This window comes from Watersipora subatra, chromosome 5 (assembly GCF_963576615.1).
Source record: "Watersipora subatra chromosome 5, tzWatSuba1.1, whole genome shotgun sequence".
In the NCBI taxonomy this organism is placed as follows: Eukaryota; Metazoa; Bryozoa; class Gymnolaemata; order Cheilostomatida; family Watersiporidae; genus Watersipora; species Watersipora subatra.
Window position 1 is genome coordinate 23,350,650 of NC_088712.1, and position 15,895 is coordinate 23,366,544.

General features: G+C 34.9%; 1 protein-coding gene and 1 long non-coding RNA gene across 2 annotated transcripts in view; one reads left to right on the plus strand and one right to left on the minus strand.

Moving 5' to 3' along the window:
* Window positions 1-659: 659 nt before the first annotated feature.
* Window positions 660-5,567, plus strand: LOC137396860 (uncharacterized). The gene is made up of 3 exons (XR_010978637.1): window positions 660-721; window positions 4,358-4,500; window positions 4,798-5,567. It is a non-coding gene; the product is annotated as an uncharacterized lncRNA (long non-coding RNA).
* Window positions 5,568-8,312: 2,745 nt separating this feature from the next.
* LOC137397207 (uncharacterized) overlaps window positions 8,313-15,895 on the minus strand; it is a 408,152-nt gene continuing 400,569 nt past the window's right edge. The window contains exon 5 of the mRNA XM_068083495.1: window positions 8,313-8,398. Coding sequence (XP_067939596.1) covers window positions 8,388-8,398 — 11 coding nt within the window. The 3' untranslated portion in view covers window positions 8,313-8,387. The remainder of the gene's footprint in view (window positions 8,399-15,895) is intronic.

The following is a 15,895-nucleotide window of genomic DNA, read 5'->3' on the forward strand; positions in this document are numbered from 1 at the left end:
ATTTTCTCTTTGGACTATATCGGTATCAGGCTTGTTTGCGCTGTTCACACGATACGATTCTCGGTCAGTAGAAAAATTGGTCAGAGAATTGACCCAAAATCGGCTGCTGTGACCGCAGCTTTAGTCTGTTAGATTTAGCTTTCTGCTTTTAGGAGGAAACTTATGTTATGCAAAAGCTATTATAACGAATATTGTTGGTTGGTCACATCGTGTATCTGCTCTAGTAGGGCAGTGGTGTCAGGTTTAATGCTTATTAGTTTGTTGTAGGGGCCTAATAGAAACTGATGTTTTTTTTTCTTCTCTAGAGGGTATTCTCAGTAGAAGCATATATCTGACTTTCGTTCATTTTTGGCAATTGTTTCCAGTTCTAATTTATTGCGGCTTCAGTGGTAGTGTCTGCCTTTGAATTTTGAGCTAATATAATCGTGCATTGTGGTGCCATTTTGTGAAGCGACCAGCATTTGTAATCTTTAGTTACACACCCCATGAATACCTGTCATTGTGAAACAAAGGAACTCATCATGTTATTCAACTTCTATATTACTATTTATGCATCCTGTCTTAAGAGTATTATACACATCTTACATAACCACTCATCCCCTTTTATTTAACCATTTCTGATGTGATTAGGAAACAGCTTTCTTGACTCTTGCTAGCTAGCCTGGGCATGGCTCTCGTGGTGGATATGGAGAGAGAGCCTGGGACACATAGCGAAAAAAAGGTAAGATAACTTCTGCAAAACGAGCGACATATGTTACATATGACGCTCAGACTGATACTAATGGAAGCGTGTCGTTAGATTCGTATCTCACGATGTATTAGATGTGGCGCGTTTAAAAGCCTATTGTCACGGTAACGTGACTTGATCTAGTAAAAAGCGCTATTTTTTTGATAGGCTGGGTGGTTACGAAATACCTCGTTTGATAATAAAACGATAGGAACCATAGGCTACTATTCTCTTGCGTTTTCACGTTAGCAGTTTCATTTCCTATACTGATAAAAATGGAGCCATTCAAAAATTACTATCAAAGCTAGGCATAGTCACACTGAGACCAGAACAGTCTCAAGCTTTACAACATATTATCGCAGGTTTTGACCAATTTGTAGTTCTTCCTACTGGCTTCGGAAAGAGTATTTGCTTTCAGATGGCACCGTTTTGCAGTGGTAGGTCCGAGTTGTTCATAATAACTGTCGCGAGTAATAATACTCGTGAGTAAAATAAAACTGAGATTACTTTTTACCAGATAAACTTTTCTTTATTAGCAGCGTGCAATTCATTTTTGTTGTTCTATTGCTATTCGTTTGCTATGTTTGTATTGTTATTGTGAATTTTTTTTATTCAATTGATTCAAATTTTTATTATAATTAAATCAAAACATAATGAATTGAACATATGAAATAATAAAACTGTCGTTATTAAATCTACACCTAAAATACAGTCCTTTATAAATTCGCAAATCATAAACCAACTACTTGAACCACCAATCCAGCACTTATAGTTAATAATCCTTTAACCCATTCAGGACTAATTAGTTATTGGTTTACTGCTCCCCCAGCCCAATTAATTTTTCACTAGCCTTACAATTAAAATAGAGCTACACAAAATTGAGTATAACTAGAGTTCTTTTTAAAATAATCTTGATTTGTTTTTTGCAGCTTAACAAAGACATTCTAGGCTTCGATGTGATATAAATTTTTGTGCTTCTTTACAAATTCTACTGACCACAATTTCTAATAATTCTGAACTTTTTTTTATCAAAATTGTTTTTCATGTTTCGTAGCAGCTCACAAGCAGTTTTTTGATACTGAAATTGTTGGACCTATGTTAGATTGATAGCAAACTTTATCAGCAGCAAATAAAAAAAAAGATTTCTCAATTCCGAGCAATAGAACAGGTGTTACTAGCTTCTAACCAACACTACGTCACTGACAGTTTTATCAAATATATAATCAAACAATTTGTTAATTTATATTGAAATGCATTGCAGAGGTTATTATGAATATATTATGCATAAAAAATACTCAAGTTACCAGCTAACAGACAATCAATTACCAGCAAAAAAATAGGTGTAAAAATACAGTAAAATATATTGTAAAAAATACAGTAAAAATGAATATGCATGAAAACGAAACAATATATACATGTATAATAAGGGTGTGTTCATTAAAAAATTATGACACGGTGAGAGTTATTTGATGCCAACTACACATGCATACTTGCTGCCATTATAAGTTAGTTGATGCAGTATTCATCAGATATTGATGTTGAAGCCCTAGGCTCATCATCAACGGCATCATCACTCACAAGCCCTTGACTGTCTTCACCTTCATGTAGCAAATATGATACAGCCTAAAAAAATTGTGCTTTAGTAGCTTTTCAGGGTAAATACTTGATAACAAATTGAAAATAAGTAGTCTACTGCAGCTAACAATTGGTAATACAAATTGCAAATATTTTTTGATACTGTAAATATAAACACAAAAAGTCATGAAGATGATTACTGTGGTAAGTGTCCCCTATCGACCAATATTAGAGCCTAGTGGTTGGGGGTAGTTTATAGTAGATGTTGATGTTGAGAACTATATGCTTGACTAATTGTGGGTTGAACAATTGGATATAAATGAAATAAGAAATTTTTATTATCTTGTAGTTCTACAAGGAAATCATAAAACTATTGTTTATTTTGGGGTAATAGAGTGATGAGTTCATGCTGCAAAAAGATCTAAATTTTATTGGATTGAAAATGTTATAACCATGTGCATCATGAAAAAAATCCATATCTCACACTGTTAGAATAAAGTTTGTTAGAAATTCACAAGAAAAATTTCGGTGTTTTATCGTTTTTTTTTGGTAAAATTCTATTAATTGCCACATAAAACTTACCTTCTTCCATCAGAAAATTCTCATTTTCTTCTTGAACATTACTTTTGTTGCTATTTTCTTCCCCTGAGCTGATTACCGCATCTAATTCACTTAAAAATTTTGCCATCGTTCGGATAAACCTTTTCCAAAATTGCGATCATCAAATTTCCAAAACAGTTGATATCTATCACATAATTTGTTAGTTAAAACTTTTTTGTCCAATCACATATTTGGTATCAAAATGATGCCCAGACTCTTAAACTTCGTTTGGTGAATGAATAAAACCGATGTACCTAAACAGCTAAGCAATAGAGCAAATCAAAGTTTAACCCGAGTAGTTCGGGAATGGGCCCTGGAGAGCACAACTCTTCCCGAGGTATTCGGGAACAGTCCTGAGTGGGTTAAACAGAGGGTCATTACAATTTCTATGTCATCAGTCAACTATTCAATTGACAATTTCATTACTGAAGCAGCATGTTTGTGGTGGTTGTAGATAGTAGTTTGTGATTTTGCTGCCAGCAACTTTCTAACAGCAAATTGTTTCCAGCAAAACTGTTGAAAATCTGAGTGTATTGATTTTAACTATATACATTGTATAATAACCGCAAGTACATCACTAACTTCCATACTATACTCCACACAAGTTGCTTGTAAAACTGTGTATCTCATAACTGAATATTGTAAGATGGCAGATCTCTTCATGAGTGTTTCTATTGTATTCTCAAGAATCTGGTTAATCATTGATTGGCTTGGTTTGCTGAGCATTAGTATCTTTGTCAGACTTATTATTGTTGGCATAGGCCTGAAATCCTCAATTGCTTTATTTGTTTTCTCTATAAAACATGTTATAATGGAACTCTATACATAACAACCCAAAGGTAGACAAATGTATTTTATTTTATAATTTTAAAAGTATAGCACTATGATTCTTCGTCTTAACTTATTAGTATGCTGGACTTGGTAGATGGCATCGAAATCTGCAAGCAAACACATTAACAATCAAATATATTACAGAATAGGAGAATGTGTTCTAAAAATGGTAACTACCCTTGTTGCTAAGCTCGCACCTATTTTTTGGATCAGCTTTAAAATGGCTTTTTTGCTAGAAAAACAGCAATACTGTTTCTAGTGCTTTTTGATTCAACTTAACTAGCCCATGTTTATTACATTTACTGTGACTAGCATGCTCACTTATCACCACTTGCGACTCTACTACATGCCATTCAGTCACCTAAATGCTAAGTATTATTTAATGTCATACGGCAACCAGCTTTATGGATGCAAAGCTTTTATGTGAATTTAATAATATTTTTAAAATTAATTGCTATTAAATCTAAGTGGTAGGTACAATGGCTGGTTTGGAAACTTTGGATAAATTTTGGCACAGTATTCCGATGTCACTCATGAAAAGATCCTGAGACCTACCGAAATTTATTAAAAATAGCATTCTTTGCAATTGTGTTATGCAATTAAAACTTGATTTTAATGACACAGATGGCTCCTGCCTCTACTTCTCTCATCTAAACCAAGAAAGAGTCATGTAGAAGGTGACGATGACTTCCATGATGATTTGGAATCAAGCGAACAGCTGGAAATCGAACTGTCAAGGTCTGGCTCGAACATAGTGGAGTGCATCGGTAGGTAAATATGACCAATATATCCAGGTTTTCTACAAAACAAAATATCTGGAACACATTGCAGCCTTGCTGCATATGCTAAACTGCATGGCTGCTCATATTGTGGTGCATAATTTGGGTATATAAATGTATTTTGGTATTAGCTACTTTCACTTATTGTTAGTGTATAAAGCAGATATACAGAAAGCAGAGTGGCTTGAAATAATACTGCAGCAGATCAGTGAAATGTAGGTAAATTTATTTTATGGTTAATACATATGCTTTTTATAATAATATTAGCATATGGTATTTATTTAGCAGGTTATGAGGTACAGAGCTTAAAACTCAACTGCAATGACTGCACCAGCTTTATAGCCTCCTGTCCAGGTTTACGCATCAGGGGATGATGCGATACTAATCAGTGTAAAAGATAGAGGTGGTATGTTTCCACCTCATCCTGTCATCACAAAGATATGTCTAGGCTCAGAACTGAGCATACGGCAGGGTGTCGACTTACAAGGAATCACTGCAGACATACACAAGCTGGTGGTCACTAAAACTCTTTCATCGGTTTTACAAAGCAATTTGCATAAGGGATTTCCATGCTCGTTCCACTGCACAGCGCAACGTTAGTTAAAATATCACCTCCAGATATTTCAGGATTATAATTCATCAGGAGGCTACAAAGGTAGCAGCTAACAAGGGAATCTCAGATCATGGCTCAGCCGACTGGTCGTCTTTAGTCATGTGTAGCCTTTCACAGTATGTCTAGAAAAGTGTACCATTTGTCGCTTGTTTTCTACGAGTTTGCTGATGCTGTTTGCATAACACCCAAGACCCAACATTTATATTCATGGCAGACTGCAATCAGCGTACGATGTACCAGTGTGTATGCATTTGAAATCAGTTTGTACACCTAGCTATCTGACATGTTAGCCCATAGCATATGGCAACATTGATAATTTTGCAATATCTTTTGGAATACATGTGCATCAATATACACTTTTACTCGCACTTTTTATATGAAATATTCAACTTTATGTTTATAAATTTGCAGGGTAGGAAATACATAGTGTATAAGCGTTGTATCTAAAATTTGAAACAAATATCTTGCGTGCTTTAGTAGTTATATCGAATTACATGTAGCAACAAAAATGTCTCTTGATTCTTTCAGTGTAAACAATGATGACTCACTTGCCTGACCAGCTGCAAGTGAACAAAGCATTGCCCTTCTGTCACAAAGCATGCGGCTATTTATATAGGACATCATGGCTTTGCATTGCCCAGTCTCCTATAGCTAATAGGTCTTAAATAGGCTCGTAAATGTCACCTTCAAGAAAGGGTAGTGAGCTTCAGCCAGCGCATTGGCATTTAAAATACACCAAAGGTCAAGCTGAGAATTAAACATGAGTAGCAGTACGCAGACCAACACACACAGGCACACATACATATTGAGCTATCCCTGCTACTTCACTCTGTATGGGGTATAAGTGGTAACATCACTTATGAGTTCAATATAGTGTCAGGGTCAGTCATGTAGTAGGACACTCCCCTGGTCATGAACATAATCTCCAACATATCTATGGCAAAACAGTCTTCAGCCATTTTGCAGCTGTTTAACTATGTGAATACAATTGTGAGAACTTTGCAAATTTTATGCAATTCAAGTTAGTTTATTTTTATCCTATAAAGTTCTGATCAGACATCAGCTGTAATCAGCAATTTGGATTTAAATGCTCTCTGTTGTGTCCTTATGAGGCTTACAGCGTACCCATACCCGTGGTTTTATAGGACTATTTTGACTATTAGGACTAAAAATGGCTTGAGACAGCTGGAACAAACATTAACTGAACCAAAATGAATCGAACAATATTAGAGCATGAGCGTTTAATTAATCTAGCAAAAGGGCTACCCAAATATTGCAGCAGTAATATTAGGTGCTCAAAATTAGCCAGTTCAACCTTCTTAGGAGGGTTTTTGACATACACTATTTTCCCATGATGGGCAGTACTTCGGAGTTGTGCCCTTTCCGAATCATGGAAACGGCGTCTTCGCACTGAAATCACTGCGCACTGATCAGTGCGAAGTCTGTGCAAATTTGCAACAAGGAAACAGCAACTGCGCAGTGGCTGCACATATCTCCCATGCCATGAAAACGGATTCTTCGAGGGCCATGAAATAGTACAAAAGCTATCCTGCTAATCTTGTTTTTTTCTAATCTGATTTTCTTTCGCCTATATTTAATTATGGTCTGCGCCCACAAGGATGAGGTGATTACTTTCCCAGACTTTGTTATCGATGCCAACACCTTTCGAGAAACAGGAGGCACGTCCTAAATAACGTTTAAATAATATATTGCTTAAAAAATTCTTATTAAAAATATATTACTTTGTAAAAATTGTGTTAAGTTTTGTAAAACATTGTGATTGTGTATTGTAAATAAAAGTATAATGATGACAGAAGCATAAAAAGACCTTTTCTGATGTTCGGTATCCATGATCGATTCAATTTCTCCATCAGGCGATTCGATTTATACAATGTATCTTCTCTGGCTAATTTGCTGAAAACCGCTGCGCAGCATGGTAACGTGTCAATCCCTTCGACTTCGGAGGGGGCTGCATCGCAGTACTGCGCACCATGGAAACATAGTTATAGTCCTTGTAACATTGCCCTAACAATAGACCGATCTTTAAACAGAGCAGCTCGTTTTTTGTGAACGATATTTGCAATAAGGTTTCCTTTTATACATTTGGAAAATTTGCAGGTATTTTATAACCATAAAACAGCTAAAGATTTTTGCTTAGATTTTAAAATAACCTATCTAAAGTTTTTTTTAAATTCTGCAACTGAATAAAGCATTGTTGCAGAAAAACAGTGATATCTTATAGAGATGTTGTTTTCATTGCATGAAGCAAGACTAAAGCTGAATAAGGATACTTCATTAATAATAATTTTGTTTGTGTTTTAAAGAGCATTGTTAAATATTAAAATGGTTTTCTATTCTGTGCTAAAGTTTTGCATGCAAACAATAAAATAGAAGGAACTTAAATGACAACATAGGTGAAACAAGTGCAGGCCTCGATTGAGTAAAATGTTGATGTATTGTACCTAAGTTCACTTGAAATGTAGAAAAGAGTAAATTGAATGTAATAAAATCCTGCAAAAGTGCTCTCAACTTCAATGAGAAATTAGTACGAGTGACTGCGCGTTACAATCAGAGAATATGAATATTTAAGCATTTTGCTATGTACACACTGTACTCTGCAATCGAGCGTTTCAATAAACACTTGCTGATGTGGATTTAACACCAGGCTTGACCTCATAGGTCAAGTACTAGCCTAATTAATGACTCAATAAATAGCCAAGCAGTCTTGTCCCCCGCTAAGCTTAGAGCAATGATTCGGAAGGTTGGCACATTGAGACTGCTGAAATGGAAATAGAAACGACTGAATCGTGAAAATGTTTTTAATGTGATTGTCATCGATATTCTAATGCACATTAATAACACTAGTGCCGTTTCCATAATTGGCAAGAACAATGGATTCGATAATGTTTTGTAGATCGCAAAACTCGCTTAGTTTGCGGATTTATGCCGTTTCTATGACGCAGATAACTTGTGGATTGGCTCAGTTTGCAAATTATGAGCGTCATGGAAACGCAGCTATTGTCTGTTAATTCTCTAGCATGTTGAACTCTTCTCTAGTTGAGCTCTAAGAGATGAGCGGATTAATCACATCCTTCAAATAGCACTACACTAGACGGTCTCACTGTCAAGGACTGTTACACAGGCTGAGGATGTCTGACTGCTAACACGAGCTCAGTCCGTTGACTATCTTTGCGTTGACTATCTATGCCATCTCACCGTGCGGCGCAATCTAACCATAATGTTTTGGAATGTTGCATATATGTTACAGCCATTCTGAAAATAGAAATACACACAAATTTTTATTAATCATTTTGATACTTATGTGGCTACAACATATAATGGCACTGTTTTGAAGCTGTCTTCCATTATATTTGCAGATGTGTCAAAGGTTGGCTTGCAATAAAATTCACATTACAGTTATTTGGTATTAAAAGATTCACCATGTCTTACTCTGTTATGTTGTAGGTGCAAAATATGTGAAAAGGGATTACAAGCTCTTAAAAGCTCAAAAACGAAAAGCCGCCATAGCTTAGAATCTCTTTATTTCGATGACGTAACCACGAAGTTTGGTTATTGTCTTGTCACGAATGTTCTCACGCGAATTGAAAGGCCAATACAAAGCTCAATATAAAACTTATCGTAGTATTTGTTTATGACAAACACTTTGGGTTTTACCAAAGACCGCATATCAAATATAGATGCTCACTACTTTACAGTTTTGCTTCGGCCTGGTCTAATTGGCAAGTCATAATCTGATAATGTGACCCAACACTTCGCAAATAAATTTTGCAGCGCTTTTCGATCATCAAAGGTGACCAACAGGCTCGTCATGATTATCAGACAATGATATGTACTCCTTCGGGGTAAGGTTAAAATATTTAATGAACTTTTGCGATAAGTTATAAGATATCAGTGCTAAAAGTGACAGCATTACAATGACGATAAAACTGACGCGTAAGAACAATAGACATAGTTTGATTGAATGCGTGAAGTATATTTGTGAAAACATTTTGACGAATAAGATTGCATGAAAGTGTAAACAGAATCCATCTCTCACAACTACATCACGTTTGAGCCGTTTTGGAAAGGGAATCCAAACTACGGCGGTCTCGTGGGGCTGCGATTTTATGTTCGTTTTTGAGCTTTTAAGAGCTTGTAATCACATTTCCACATCTTTTGAACCTACAACACAACAGAGTAAGACATAGTGAATATTTTCATATCAAATAACGGTAATGTGAATTTTGTTGCAAGTCAACCTTTAACAACTAAACACCTGGCCAGACATTTAGTTGTGCTGCCAAAATAGATGACTATGGTATATTTAAACCCACCAGTCTCATGTGCATCGCATCTCCATCATTCGCTCATTGAGCAATGCTATGGCTGTCCCAAAGTAGGTATTATTCATGGAGTAAGCTCTATGACTGCATGAACAGTAATCAATCAAAAGTTTACTATTTTAGTCATGTTTACCAGTTTGCCTATTCGCTATGACATCACTCAATAGGCTTACAGTGGAAATGTCTTACAGTGTGTTTACACTGCAGCAACTACTATCAATTTTAGTTGCACATGAAATTGGCTGCAATCACATAGCTGCAACTTCCTACAACTCCACCGATGATTGCACAGTAAAATTTTAGATTTACCAGACTTATTTGTTTTTTGAAACATGTAAACAGTTAGAATTTATATTTTCGAAGCTTGATGCAGTTGCGCGAGTGCATTGGGCGGAGTCATTGACTATCTTTGACATCAAACATCTTTGTAAGCTTTTGCCCTTACAGATGTTGTTACCCGCAGCTAAAGCTTGGAACATCAGCAGAATATATAACAGAATCTTTGTGATAGCTTTTGTCATGTTATGGAGGATTTTGTTCACCCAACCTCAGACAAGCTGACTATTTTACAGCGCTTACTGCTTGCTGTTTGAATTTTTCACCTTTATTGCTCTTCTATATGAATAAACATGTTTCACCAATCATTGCAAATGCTAGTTGACTTTGATCATGTCGCATCGCTTTTCTTCTTTTCACAGTGTATGACTTAGTATGAGGCTTCCTAGTTCATCTACTAGCAAAGTTATGGTAGGGATACTTAACAATCACTTTCAATACGTCTACTTCATTTAAAAGCTACAGAGTGACAAATCTAAACATCTGAGGTATGCATCAGTTGACATTAACTGACTTGCCCTTAATTCGATTATGGAGCAAACTTTGAAGGCATGGTATCAAATGAAACCATATACATGTACCTCTGAAAGGTGTTATGAGGTCACTTAAGTTAAAGTTAAACTAAGTCAAAATAAATTTGGGCCTACAAAAACAACACTTGAGCTAAGGTTAAAATGGTCCGCTGCTTCTGTAAAAAGTATTCACAAAATTAGCCATTATTCTTCTTTGAGGTGGGTTTTCAGATAATATGTCACATATTTCAAACATTCATCTTGTTCATTGCTAATAAGACTAATATGCTCATTGCTAATATGATTAATTTATCTCTGCAAAACATTCCAGTTCATTAGAACATTGTCAAGACATGCACAACGCTTCATTTATTACTAGGTGAATGCCCTGCGTTGCAAGGGTAATAGAACTGCTTATAAACACTACATTACCTACTACATTACAATTACAGTACATTATCTGCAACTGTTTATAAGTTGTTTTATTACCCCTGCAATGCCAGGCATTCAGCTAGTGAGGCTATGAGCCCTGAAGCTAGATGGTAATTATTATCATTGCTATAACAGGACTACACTTAGACACAGATTAATATATATATATATATATATATATATATATATATATATATATATATATATATATATATATATATATATATTGTAATGGCTTGGCCGGTAGCTGAGCCAGCTTTACTATCCTAACAAGCCGGTGCAGCCTGAACTCTGGGCCTTCCCCTCGTCGGCCTGCCTGACACACCTAGTGGTCTGATCAGGCCACGGCTGGTTGCCCCAATCTCAGGCTCACTTGGAACGCTAACACAGCCTGCTCTCTGAGACCCTATCTAGGCTGGTCTAGGTTCCGGGCTAGCTTACTGTAGGGCCTGATCTCTAATGCTATGGCATTTCTGATCAGGTCCTGTTGTAGCGTAGCCAACCCTTAGCCTTCCTTAGGTATCTCCCAAGCAGTCCTTACTTGAAGCTAGATCAGTTTTGGTAGAATGGTCCTGACTAAGCCACCCAGGCAGGCATAAACGTGATCAGTCGGTGTGAGTGAATTTAGCCTATTTATTATATATAATCATGAATACATGTTGCACAGCGTCGCCCACTTACATAATGATTACATAACACCTAATTACGTTGCGGCAAGCCTGTGAGGCAGGCCTAGATATGCAGTGTTACATAATAGGGTATAATAGAAAAGCACACATAAGGTTGTAATACAGAACATTGATATCTAAAGATAAGAGCATAGTTAATACATTTGTCTAGTCCTCCACAATATATATATATAAAAAATTGTTTCCTCACCCCGGATACCCCGTATGGGTGGTAAATTCTGCTCTAACTCGGGTCTCCTACCAGAGACCTGGGAGTTTGAGCACTCGCCTCAAGATCTTAGCTGTTCCCAATAGCGCACTTTTCTGCAACTCACCTGAGTTGATTGCTGTTGGTATTTGGGCAAGCCACATTTTATGCGCCGGTGTTATTGCGCCCAGTGCCCCAATGACTACTGGGATTACAGTTGTTCTTACATTCCAGCATTTTTCAATTTCTTCTCCAGAAAGGGAGATATTTATATATCTATGTATGTATCTATTTATATATCTATTTATGTATGTATATATATATACATATATATATATATACATACATATATACATATATATATATATATATATATATATATATAAAGTTTATTAAAAACTACAGGTTAAAATCATTACTACTATTAGTTTCATGCAATCGTGTTGCAATCTTCAGGTAGAATGACTAAAATGTATAATGTACAAGCTATAAAATTACTTAATAAAGCTGTGGGCTTAATACTATTGTGTGATATATATATATTATAGTATACAGCAAATTATGTAGTCAAATTATGTTATTGAGCTAATTAGATGTTTTCTGGCATGCCGGCATGTGGATATTAGCTCACTTCTAGTGTTCAGGCTGGCTAACTTTGGTTCGAATATGATGAAGTACTTTTCCCATAGACATAACTGGCAAGATTTTGTTGATGTGTTGTAAGATCGCGCTCTTTTGATGATCTTCCAGGTTATATTATAGCGAATGTTCTTGTCTTTTAAGTCCCATATGTATTTACTCAATTCTGTTTGTAGCCTTTTAGTAGGATTTTTAAAGGATGTATTGTGGATGGCTAGTCTTGTTTTAAAAGTTGTTTCGGTTAGGCCTACATACGTTTGTTTCTCTTGCCCATCGCGTTCTTCAGACTCTACGGTTGCCTGATATACTATGCATTTTGAAAGGCATTCTCCATTTAGAGGGCAATTTTCCCGATTTTTGCATTTGCATTTTCTGTCGGTGTTGGTTGGTTGTGATAGTGCTTGTTTATTGTGCCCGCTAATTATGTGGTTGATATTAGAAGCACAGCTATAACTTAGTTTTACGGAGTTTTTGTTGAAGATTTTGTGTAATTTGTGTTCTGGTGGAAATTCACTCTCCAGGACCTGGAAAAATTGTTTACCGATCATGGTGTTAACAGCTTTGTTGTTGTGTAATTTGTGTTCTGGTGGAAATTCACTCTCCATTTGTGGTTGCATCATCATCATGCTCTAATTGACTCAATTATTGAGCACTTTACTTTACAGTGTAAACCACATATACTATATATATATATATATATATATATATATATATATATATTTAAATATATATATATATATATATTTAAATATATATAGATAAAAATCTTGACTATTATATTTACACTACTAATAGTTTCGTGTTAAAAACACTCATCAGGTGAGCTGATGAGTGTTTTTAACACGAAACTATTAGTAGTGTAAATATAATAGTCAAAATTTTTATCTTCTTTTAAATTATTTTAAATTATTCTATATGCACTGCCTTTATGGCATTGAGCACTTTTTAGTCAGAAGATTTTCACTAGATATATTAGTATATATATATATATATATATATATATATATATATATGTACACCTCTGTGAGAGGTGTACACCTCTGTACACCTCTGTACACCGCACCTCTGTGAGAGGTGCGGCACTACTAGCCTTTGTGCAAAGCTCATCACTTTTGTGATTTGAGCACTCTGGTGCCAGCACATTGACTTTCTTAAAGTCTGTGAAGCAACTTAGTTGTTTCGTGGCAGGAAGTCAACTCTCATTGGTAATGGGATTTGTGTCCCTTGCCTAAGCTCTGAGCTGCACTGATGAGGCTTCAATAGCCGAAACAGTACTGTCTGTAGCATGAGTATATATATATATATATATATATATATATATATATATATATATATATATATATATATATATATATATATATATATATAGACTGTTGTTTATTCATTAGGCTCAGCTTACTTTTGTAGTCTATCAAGAATCACATGTAAGCCCATGTCTATTATTTTAGTGACATCTGTGATTGACTGGTTTAGAACATCAACTAGCCAGATATGCAAAAAAAACAGAAAATAAACGCTCCATTTGCAGATTATGGTTATGTACATAGTGTTGACACAAAATTTTGCATAAAACACGCAAATAAAATCACATGGAAAATGATAGCAAGTAGGCAAGCAAATACCAAATGTGTCGACAAGCCTGAACAATGATGTTGTGTCTTCTAATATACAACCCTGATTCCTAAAGCTAAGAGCTGTCTGGTGTGGACTACTGAGCCGTAGCGATACTAACTGGTAGTCTAAACATTTTACTTGAACATTATCTTTATGGTAAATGGATTATGATATACCTTAAATGCACAAACCCTATTACCCAAACAGACAATAGAAAAACCATTTGTGGTTGCATTGTACTATAGCCATTTTGCTTAGTATCAAATCTACATATGATGTATTTTAACAATTCTAAAGCCAAATTAATCTAGCTTATCCTTCAGTGTCCTATTTGGATCTGAACTGCAACATGATAAAAATGAATTTTTTTAAACTAATTTAATGTGAACTTGTTAAAGATTTTCATAAACATGACTTGACTTGGAGCTCTCTACATGCACATGTATTTTTCTATGTAATGCAAAAACACTGATTCAGTTCAAGCATGTACTCAGCTGCAATCTATTTCAATAACAGAGTACCCAGTTTTTTCCAGTTAGAGTTTTCCCTCCTTGGAAGGTTGCATCTATGAGGTGTTAATCATGCCTCATAGCATTTCTCTAGAATTACTAGCAATTATCTGATACAACCTCCGGTAACTTCTCTTACTGCACCCTAAAACTTATGCTTAGTACCATGTGATTCTGCAAAAGAGTTGAAACCTGACAACAACAGAAGCTATGAAACATCCTGATAAAATACACCACAGTATAACAACTCCTTACCAGGTCTTTAGTATAACTACTAAATTGATGAAAACTGCCATATTTGGTAAAATCATCATTTATTATTATTCTAACATTATGACAGAACTAAATTATTTAGCGGAATGAAAGGTATATACTTTCGGTACTATGTTATGCAAATAAAATGTATGAATAAATCGAGTATTGAATAGTAATTTGAAAGTATTCAAACAATGTTGTTTTGGTATAATAAATCAAAACTCAAACCAAAAATGTTTAAAAATATTACGCAGGCTCACAACAGTAGACTCAAGTCTTTTGAAATAATTTCAACAAAATACATTTTTAATTAATTGGTTGAAAACATTTAACTTACAAAACAAAATGTAAACATGAAAAATTTGTTTAAAATGTACTAATACACATATTAAACTTACTTGTATTTCGTCTATATAATTTGTAAAAGCTTTTAATGATAAAAAAACAAATATCTGGCAAGCCAATTGAATTATCGTTTTTGGAATTTCAGTACTTAATGCTACAATTTTTAAAACCTTGCCGTAGTATTATTAATTCCCCTAAAACATATCAGTTGATGTTACACACATAGAATCAAAGTACTTGTTAATAAAATGTCGTTTGTCAATTTATATAAAGACTGTTTTTTGCATCATCATTACTTCTAAGAATTACAATTGTAGCTGAATGCTTTATGCCTATTTACCAAATGTATATGTAGAACAGTCTAAACAGATGCAACTACTGTGAACTAGTAAGTGCTGCAGCTTTATAACCTCGTTACATTTATATTACTGCTACACTTTCCTCTTTAGAAACTCTTTGTTTGCATTCAAACTTCTTTGCGTTGGCCTGTTATCAAATTAGCTAATGTTTTACTTTTTCAGCGCTCTCTGAAGTTAGTACCAGTATCAGTTGGTATTATTTTTGAAATTTGCTCTTTTCAACTATATTTGCATTTATCTCAAATTTTTAACAGGTTACTAATGAGGTTTTAACTACATTACTAATGAGTTTATGGTCAAAACGCATACAGCGGTAGTCTGTCATTCTTGCTATAAACTTTGTAGTATTATTTTACATACCTAGTATTTAGGATCTTCAGTTAATAGCATCTATAAACTGTATGCAAAGTGAATACAGTGTCTTTCTTTTCGTGAATTTTAGCAAGTCAATAATCTTACTTTCCATTTTATTGACTACTGCAGTTTAACTATGTTAGTTTCAAAAAATTGCAAGCATCAACTATTATAGCAATTTAATAAAAACGAGTTA